The following is a 10,532-nucleotide window of genomic DNA, read 5'->3' on the forward strand; positions in this document are numbered from 1 at the left end:
GTTGTTCAAACTCAACAACACAACACACTTTTAGGAACTGAAAGTCTGCTTGGGAATGGCTGTACCCATCCCTCAACCCACCATGCAAATACTTCTACAAGGAGCTCTGCAGCCCACGACAATCTCCCCATCGTGCCGTATGCTTCACCAATCCAGTCCGCACCTATGCTGGGGCTTGGGTCTTCCTTAGCTGCTGCCCTGCCCCAAGCATCCCCCTCCTGCTCTGCAAATGGCAGGTCTGCGGGGTGACCCCGCTCATCTCCTTCTAGCTTGCTGTACCAGGAGCACAGGCATGGGAGAGAGGTGCACACTGGAGGGGAATTTCCAAAGCCCCAGGGTAGATCTGCTGCAGCTTGGACTTCTGTTGTGCCACAGATAGCATTTTAGCATGGAGTTGAGACAGTGCATGGAGTCCTTAAGCAGCCTGTCTGCACAGGAATGAATGTCATCCTTGATTTCTAATGTTACGTTTATAGGGCACTAGCAAGTTAACTTCAAAGTGCACATTAGAAGAAGGAGGGGAAAAAAAAAAAAAAGCACTAGAAAGAAATTAGCTCTCCTGATCAGGCTGCACTCAGAGAGAAGTATCGTTAACCTGAGCTTCCAGGTAATTATAACACACAGAAGGTTAGTGAATCCCTTCCAATACTCCCAAGCACAGGAACACCTATCACAGTTTTTTTATGCAAAGGTCTGCTCTTTTCATTGTGCATACAATGTGATTGCTGGTTTGACACTGCAGGCTACACTGGTTTTATGAAGGATTAAATGCCACCTGAGACATATTTATCCTAAATAAATCACAAATGGTAAACTGCAGCATGTCAGTGTCAACACCCTGTACTGCAGCAGAAAGGTTAGCCATACAGGACTAAGCACAGCGAAGAATTAGCATCCAAACTGCAAGACCACAGGGCTACAGTTAACAGGAGGAATGATCAAGAAGAAATATTTCCACTGAAAAACATTCCGTTTTTTGAACATCTGTGAGAGTCTTGCAGAGGGCCATCATTTTGTAAAGGTCACCTTTTTCCTGATAACAAACGGGAGTTGATCCTGTCACTGTTTGCTGAAGACAGTGTTTAAGAGGAAGTGAGCAGCCTGTCACTTTTAAGAAAGATGAGCAAGTCAAACTCGCCTAATTATGAATCTCCACGTCTAACTTGAAATTTACTTTTTTGGGGGTCTGACAAAGACACAACCTCAATTCCTGGAAAATAATACAATTAAAAAAAAAGAAAAAAATCAGAGATGAAAAAACGGCAGGATCTTACAGCTCCAGAATGAAGCACCTTTTCTAAGCAGCTCGATCAGAAAACAGGCTTTCAAACTGTTCCTTCAAGAAGGAACTATTGTTTTGCCTCACCCCAACTTTCTTACAGTTGATAATTTTAAGATATCAAACATGATAGGAAACCCAGCTATCTCCACAGTCAGCATGGCGTGTATCCTAACCACTCACATGATGCAATATAAGCATGCATGAGGCACACGCAAAAATTAGGCTGTTATCTTTATCTATCTAGCTCGCTTGAGAAAGGAAAAGAGGAAATGCACAGACCTAACAGGCAGCGTTTTTTGCTCCTGCTGACTGAATGCCACTTCTGTTATTGATTAATATTAAAAATCATGATGCTCTATTTGAATGCTAACATTTTATTTGAAAGACAAAAAAAAACCAAAACAAAACAAAACGAAAGCAAAAAACTTGCCAGTTTATATTTTACAATTTTGTTGCTTTTTTTTTAAAGGAACAAAAGCAGTTGTATCATGAGACAAATCTTCTCAACATGAACTTGCATTGAACAATTGCAGTATATCCACCACAAAATAATTGACATTCCAGACTATGCAAGAAATACAAGGTCACCTTTTTTTTTTTCCTACTTGTTAATGTCAATGTCAGAATTTCCTTTAAAAACCCCCAGAACGTTTCAAAAGTAGCTCACAAAATGAACTGTGAAATGGTATTTATATGAAGCACAATTTATAAGAACAGCAAAACATTGACAGTGAGAATATTTTTTCAAAAACTGCACATTTTCTATGTAGGACTCACAAGCTAAATTTAAGTGGAAGATAGAGGCATCAAATGCTTGTTTTCTGAACGTGTATAATCTACAATTTTCCGAAACATTGCATTTTCAGCTCTTAGGAAAAGTCCTATGTGATACCAGGAAGCAGTAAGCTACTATTAACAATTTCATTCTAGATGCAGAAAATACTTATTTTGATGACATCTTTTTCACCAGGGATGTTTGAAAGTAGGATTCTAGAAAGGAGAATGTCACCTGTTCTTCTCCGAAATAAAGAAGGGCACCAATTTCAGTATGTAAGCTTACTCGATCCCCTTGTTCTTGTAATGATGCACTTTTTGGTATTTTTTGCTTATTTACCTTTATAAAATGTACATACGTGTGAAAATATTTTATTCCTAGAATTATGTTAGGCAAAAAAGACAGAAGGCAGGGACTTACCCTGAGATAAAAAAAGACCATCTGAAAAACAAACCAAAGCAGTGAACAGAACAATACCTAGTTGTGAGGGGAAGGGGTGTATTTCTATCCTCTTCTAATACATTTGCTGTAAAATAATCCCGTATCATAATTCTCAGAGCTATTGTGACAAGACTATACTTTTCAGTGAACTCCTCCTAGTCGCTGACCTTCTCCTCCCACAGGGTGCGTATTTGTTACCTGCCTAGGAAGATACCGCGTGCAGAAGGTTTTACAGAAGAAGTTCCAGGATCTGGTTGTTTCCAGCTTTGTCCTGCATCGAGCCCAGGAGATAAAGCTCTTCATGCTTCTTGTACTTCGTTATCATCTCTCTGGCCCTCAATGACTTGTGAGCCACCCTCTGTATAAATGACCATGCTTGTTAGCTGTTCTCCTGCTCTATCAGGGGATTCAGGTTTCACAGCGGTACCAGCCTGTAAAATCTCCTGAGACCTGGCCGCCTCTATCACAGCGTGCGAGTACACACCTGGCTCACTCTGCACGTCTGGTTGCAATTCTGTGACAATGTAGTGGGTCGCACCTTCTGAGAAGTTGCCATCAGAACCTTGAACCATGGCTTGAGCTATTTCTTCTGTGACAATAATCTGCGATATCTCCCCATCTGAATCAACTAAATCCATGTGTTCGCTTTGGACGCTGAGTGCATGGCTACCAGCTTCCTGCATAATTATCTGAGAGCCTTCTCCAGCTACCATATGCACAGTCCCCTCCTCATTTACAATGACCTGAGTGACACCTTCTTTTATCAGCTGATCGGCTGCAGCTGTATCACATACAGCAAAATGTAATACTCCTTGGACCATTTTCTTGAAGGCAGCCTGAGCTCTCTCCTGAGATGCAATTATAGCCGATGGGTGCATGACCTGCGTCACTACTTCCATAGGTTTGGTGTCTTCCTGAGTCTCTTGAACTTCATGGAACATTTGTATTTCTTGTCTCCCCGCATCACTGGGAACACTGGGCACCTCTGGGTTTGGCATTTGCAAGAAATCTTTGTGACCAGACCTGCTTCTGTCAGGGAGTCCAGATTTGTTTTCCACTTCACCCAGCTCTGTTACAGCACAAAGCAAGGCATCTAATGCTGAAGAGGAGTCTGGAGGATGTACTGTAGCTTCAGAAGGCTCCAAAACTTCCTGTTGCATTATCTGTTGCAGTACAGCACCACTGGAGTCAGGAACTGCATCTATAGGAACAGCCTCCTCCATATCAGTTCCTGTTACTGAGCCTTCAACCACTACTACCTGTGTTGCACCATCTGCCAGCTGCTCAGTAAGTATCTGCCCTGGAACCATACTGCTCACATCTGAGCTGTTCTGATCTGTAGCTATGACCTGCCCATCTTCTGTAATATGGACTACCCTGGCCATTTGACCAGCCATTGCCAGAGTCTGAAGGGTCGCCGCTGCTGTTTCTTCTGCAGAGACATCAAATGCAAAGTCACCATCGTATCCTTGAATAATAATAACTTGCTGAACTTGTTCAGGCGATGGTTGCTGTCTCCTGCTGCCTCGAAAGACCCTCTCTTTAACTGGAGAAACCTCTCCCAGCGCTGCTGCAGTAAAAGGACTGGCAGTTTCCACAAAGGTTGCTCCTTGCCCCTTCAGTCGGCATTCATAAGACTTGGATACAATGCCTACAAGATAAAAATATTCTGTTAACGTGGTATCATGGCAAATATCAGTTCATTACTTCGGCAATTTGTAGCTTAAATGAAAAAAAATTCCTTGACAATTGTTAGTTTTCACTGGCAGAAAACACAGATAAAATGAGCAAGCAAACAAAACCAATTTGCATGTTTTCCAAATAACATATTTACAGGTTGAAGTAATTGCTGAGTTTAACAATGCTGCAGCTTATTAACAATTTAAATGTGTTTTTAAAACTATGCTGTATTAAAAAAAAAAAAGACCTAGATAAATACAGTATACAGTTAAAAGCCATTAACACATCTTTTATAGAAGATCCTATTGGTGATATCTCAGTACTTCGGTAATGAATTTTAGGATCATACATTTTCTTAAACATATCCATGTGTGAAAAACTGTGGCTGATCTTCTTAAAATCCTGCTTTTGTTGGCGAGATAATTGCCATGCTGTCAGTTTGATGCCATTGTCTTCCCCTTCATTTCCCACCTAGCATCTTAAGATAGCAATAGCAAATGGCAGGATGGAGTATGTGCCTAGGTTTGTGGTTAATCAGTACTGTTCCTTTGTAATAGTGTAATGAATGTATAGAATTTGTTTTTCTTTAATGCATGATCAAGGCCAGGGGAGGGTTAGACTTGGTATTAGGAAGAATTTTTTCACAGTGAGGATGGTTGTGCATTGGAACAGACTGCCCAGGAAAGTGATGGAGTCCCCATCCCTGGAGGTATTCAAGAGATGTGTGGACATGACACCAAGGGACATAGTTTAGTGATGGGACTCAGTAGATCATGTTGATGTTTGGACTTGATCTTGAAGGTCTTTTTCAACCCAGATGAATCTATGATTCTATGGTCTTTTTCAACACACTTTACTGACTCAGCTCACTAACCTAATTACCCAGAGAAAACAGTCAGTTGTTTTCTCACTCTAAGCAGGATGTCCTGTACAATTACTGGCCAGAGAAAACTCAGTCACACTTCTTAATTATGTCTACATGAAATCAATTAATAGACAAAAATATTGGTATCTCCATATTGCAACTGCTTACTTTGCTACTCAGTCACATTTTTTGTCATTGTAGGTTTGCTCCTCAGTTCTCCACACTTATACTAAAGCTTTGGCAAAGCAAAAGATGCCCACGGCTGCAGGAAGTCTTGTACACCATCTGCAGAGCATGGCCTCAGATTGCTCATTTACTTGAATGTAATTTCACACTTGTGAAATGTGCTACGCTGAGACTGAGTACTTGGCATCTTTGTGGCGTCTTTGTTGATAATGCTTAGGTGACCTAATATGCCAAAATAACATTGGTGCCTAAAAAACCAGGCTCTTGCTTGCATCTATCTATCTATCTATCTCTTCATTTTTTTCTATTACAAAGCTTCTGGTAGAGAACTAAAGAGGCGATTTTGTTATGCTGAAAGGCTGCATCACTTTCAGAAGTCTCAGCTGACATTATAAAACTTTCTCCATCTTAGTTTGCAAGGCAGGTTATCTGTGGAAAAGAAAATTAACAATTTAAACCATTAGAGTGTTTCCAAGTGATGCTGCATGATGTATCTGGCACATGCAATTGAAGTACATTTTGTCAGGCATAAGCAGTAAGGAGGCTTACTGCGGTAGGGCTGGTTCTTATCCCCACTTTTCCTCTGCTCTCTGTAGGCACTGACATTCACGAGACCCCCCAAAGAGCAGAAAAATAGGAAAGGGAAATCAACATAAAATGACAATTATCTTAGCTCCTCCACATTTTATAATACAGTAGAAGTAATTAATTCTCTCAGGAATCTTGCTTTGTTGACGTGATAAAAGAGGAGCCTGGCAGTGATGTGGCACAAAATCAAAATAACTCTACAAATCACGCGTTTTCTGCAGGATTTCAAAATCAAAATAACACGGCGATCATAATTTTTCACGTGCATGCAGCAAAATCATGACATCTTTCCCTTAAGATAATGATAATTTTTGCACAGGACACAGCACCACTGCATCGAAGAGAAGCTCTGCTCTGGGGAAGGGAAAGAAAAAGGAAATCCATCCTGTTTCGTCTCCTGAAATAATTGCTGTACCCGTGAATCTCTGCAACTCCGGCCTTTACCGTGCAATTGAACGGGAAGTCTCTTGGGTGAAGAGCTACCCAGTGAATCCCTTGCAGCACTGATAATTATGCCATTCTGACTGCTTACTTAATCTATTTGAATCCAGAGGTGAGTTAAGCCACTTCCTGACCATTAAAGTAAACTGCATGGGTAAATACTGCTGTCACTAAGGGGTGTGATGAAGCTTAACTACACCAACATCTTAACCTCGGCTCGGTGCAACCCTAGCTATTCCATCACAGTTCATAAATGCGATTGCAGGTCCATCTTTTGATTCAGCAATTTAATAACTTCGAGTGCTGTCAGTACTGCTTTGAAAAATGGCTCCTATAAAATGTAACAGCCTCAATCAGACTGTAAAAGATTCACCCACTGAAGATTCTTCCATTTCAACTATAATGAATTAATGTTGAGCAATGTAGAAGTTCAAGTGTCATTTAAACTAATGTGAATCTACTGTAACTTTAAATTTTAACTGGACTATGACCAAGAATTTACTGGGAACATCAGCTTCAATTTCAGTGATTTTTCATGGTAAATACGAACTGCAGATTTTACTGGTTTTCTTTTGTTTTACAAGTGAAAAGCCAAGCAGGGAAGATATTTAGAAAACAACATATTTTGAGGCTTAGCTGCTATTTCAACTTTGGAACAGTGCATTTTTTTATGTAGCACTGCTATCCAGCCCATTTGTAGGAGTTTTTATGCATTTAAGGAGTATGTCACATTATTGGACTGTATGTAGTAACAAATCATGTTGTCCTAGTAAATTCAGTCTGCCTCTAACCCCCTCTTAGAAGCTGGGAAAGAGAAGGGCTAAGTGTTGGCTGACATGGCAAACATAAGCTGCAATGCAAGCCCACATTAATATTAGGAAAACTGGACTTGTTGCTGATTGCATGTCACTGCAAATTAAGAAGATACACAAACAGGCATTAAAATGACAAAATATAATGATATGAGAGCTCATATTCGGACAATTTGTAAAGAGGTGTTTCATATCTAGGGTGCAATGATCACAGAATTGGTTTCTTTCCAAGAAGTCTGTCATTTCAGCGGGGCCATTATTTATCAGTTGGAGTCCTGAGCAACTGTTAGTTTTTTATTTGAAAATGTCAGGATTTTTTAGACATTAAATCCATATTCACAGGTTATTTTAATTCTCGGAGACCACAAAGTCCCAAAATAGGGCTAAAAGAAACGCTTTGATGTTTAATGTGCTTTTGGGAAACTACAAATAGGGTTTAGTACCTTCTCCCCTCTCTTTTCCTCAGCACCTGACTTCCTTTTGTGTGTCTGTTTTATTCTTTTGTTACTGTCATCATTTGTTCCCTACAGAATAAATACCTTATTCTTTTGTTAAGCTTACATTTAATTAAAATGTACAGGATTTGTGCAGTAAACTCGAATGAAACAAATAAAACAAGGGCCCCCTCTCTTGAAGGCATACGTTGTGAATGAAAAATGTCATTACAGACTAAAAAATTTTGCAGTAAACAGGGCCTACAGAGAGAAGTTTCCCCCGTAATGACATCCATAAAATACACAAATGGCACTTTTAGTACCATCCTGAATATGGCATTTTCTGTGCTCTACACACAATCTAAATGGTTTGATCATAGAGCATAATACTCCATTGGGTTTATAGAACAATCAATGTTCCATAAAATGATGTATTTATCCAATAGTAGGCTCAGCAGTTACTGGTGTATGACATTGTAGGACACTGGCTTTGTACTGTTCAGCAGCACACATGCTGGCTGTAAAACTTATCTAACACTACTTCAACAACTTCATCTCATCTGTGTCAAGTAATTTGTTGAAGCCTCAGCTTGGTTTAAAAAAACTTGTAATAAAAATTCATAGGATTTTCAGGAGAATGAAAGCTGATGACAATAGCGAGGTCACATTGCGGCGCCACGCGAGGGGTCGGGGGTCAGCTGCAGTTCTAAAACAGAAAGTAGATTTCATGCATCGTGTAGCAGATAAAGACGGCATTAAGGAGGCTTGTCTTAGAAAGAAATGCCTAATGCCTTAGGAAAGTCTCTGCTAATATTGTATGTAAAGCACCGCTTTGCTCTCCGCCAGCCGCCTCCTCAGAATTTTAAGCCTTGCCCCAAAGTTGTGGCAGCGGCCGCGCATGGTGAGGCCAGGCACAGGATCTCCTTCCCGAGGAGCACCTTGAGGACAAAGCAGTAAGTCAGAAATGAAATAATCTATTACGACAAAGGAAATGATCTGCATTTACACAGCAAGCTTGAAACAGCTCTTGTGCCGTTCCTGAGAAAGTTCCAGGTGACCTGATTTATAGCATCTTTTTCTGCAATGCTTAATTTTTTTTACTTTGGTGATTAGGAGTGTTATTTATTGACATCTACAAAAATTTGGTATCTAGTAAAATGTGATGGATATTAAATAATGCGAATGCAAAGTAACATCTTTTTGTTCAGCTAAAAACAATCCTCCTGCAATTACAACATACAGAAAATTACATTGGCAACCATTTGAATGAGCAACTGATTTTTTTATTTTAAAGTTACTGCCTCCATGACAATAAAATATTTTGACTGGTATGTTAAGCTCGCCGTTCAAGTTCATAAAGAAGCAATTTAGGCCTTGATCCTGCTGAAAATCTAATCAAGCCCCAAATTCCTACACTCTTTTCTTTCCTGTTTTTTTTTTTTTAACTACCTCTAATTGATTAAGTGCAGTGCAGTGTAAGAATTGTAGCATGCACACTTTGGGATTTTCTTGATTTTTGGAAACCATAACAATAAACCACGTTTTTTCAAATCTCTGCTCCTTACACATAGTCAAATCCTTTTTCTTTTCTAAGGTTTTTTATGTGCAAGCTATACAGGAGCCAGCATTTTCAAAACCAGCTAGTTAAGCTACTAAATAAAAGAGGTTGTGAAGGCTCATTCATATTTTCTACTGAGGAAAGAAAACAGGATGGGTCAAACCAAAAAGCGAAATAAATCAGCAAGCCAAAAGGGCTCTGTCAGAACTATTATGTCCACAAAGGCAACATACATTTGTAAAGGAGTACACATAAGTATACCTATAGGGAACTTAACCAGCTCCCTAAGAGACATAAAAAAGTCCACCATTATATAAATGGTAATAAGAGAGAGATACCAACACAGTGATTTTTTCTTCTCAGAACATTATTACCGAAAAAAGATAATTAATACAACCAATTCCCAAATACTGCAAATAGTTCATTTTCTACTTAAAAATTCAGAAGTGTCATGCTTGATGCTAAAACTAAAGATGTCCTTGGCTTCTAGCATTGTTATTTATCCACCAGCACATACAGAATCTTCAAGGTCTTCTAAGAATTGCTTGTACAAAGGATGAAGTTTTAACCTTTCAGGTATCTTAAACAAAGAAGCAGATGTCCTTTTAGCTTCTTAAAATGTAAAAGGAAACAATTTTCTGTTTCTCTTTTGATAACCAGACTCAAAGTTCCTGTTTGTTATTTTTGCATCCCATACCTTAGAGGACTATGTCAGCACCAACAACAAAGAAATTAAACAAGAAATAGCCACCAAAATAAATAGCTAAGCCATTCAGTTGCGATGTTTAGACAGTTGGTTTGGTTTGGTTTAGTTCCCCTCTAGTGTCCAATTAACCTTTGGGAAAAGGCCTTCTCTGTGAAAGAATTCAGTTTCTCTTTCCTTGTGCTCAAGGTCAAAAATGAACACTATAGAGCCTGGTGTCACAGAAGCTGGGCAAAAAAAAATGAACGTACTGCCACTGCCACTGATGATGGCAAACAGGTACAGTGTTAATGCACAGAGTTTATGACTGCCTAGTGTGCTCACAGCCAGATTTTCTTGTAGATTACTTTTCCTCTTTATCCACTTGCCACCGCATACATAGGCTTTTTCTTCTCCAGTCCCAGTTATGAGCAAAAGCCTCACTGAGGCACATACAGCAATTACCTATATGGACGAGTAGCATTAGGAATATATTTGGAGTATTTTAGCTAGTTTTTCCAATGCAATTTAGCAGCTGGAGATGAAGATAGCCAGCTTGGACATTTCTTCGCAGATCAGCTTCAAAGGCTGCTCTGGCCCTCAGTCTGGGAACGACTGACATTGATGCTACACGAATGGACTTTTACTGCTTTAATCCCGCAGTGCAATGGGAAAGTGCATTTTTAGCACTTCTAAACCAGAATCTGGATTTCAAGAGATGCCAGTTGTGTTTGGTCAGACTGCAGAACTCTGTTTCCAGGGCAGACAGGGCATATGAGATAATGCAA

General features: G+C 39.7%; 1 protein-coding gene across 1 annotated transcript; it reads right to left on the reverse strand.

Annotated features, from left to right (window-relative positions):
- Positions 1 to 1,884: 1,884 nt before the first annotated feature.
- Positions 1,885 to 4,304, reverse strand: LOC104910232 (zinc finger protein 407-like). Its single transcript, XM_010708697.3, has one exon. The coding sequence runs from the start codon at positions 3,893 to 3,895 to the stop codon at positions 2,798 to 2,800; it is 1,098 nt and encodes a 365-aa protein (XP_010706999.1). The 5' UTR covers positions 3,896 to 4,304; the 3' UTR covers positions 1,885 to 2,797.
- Positions 4,305 to 10,532: the final 6,228 nt, after the last annotated feature.

Source organism: Meleagris gallopavo, chromosome 3, assembly GCF_000146605.3.
Source record: "Meleagris gallopavo isolate NT-WF06-2002-E0010 breed Aviagen turkey brand Nicholas breeding stock chromosome 3, Turkey_5.1, whole genome shotgun sequence".
NCBI classification, from domain to species: Eukaryota; Metazoa; Chordata; class Aves; order Galliformes; family Phasianidae; genus Meleagris; species Meleagris gallopavo.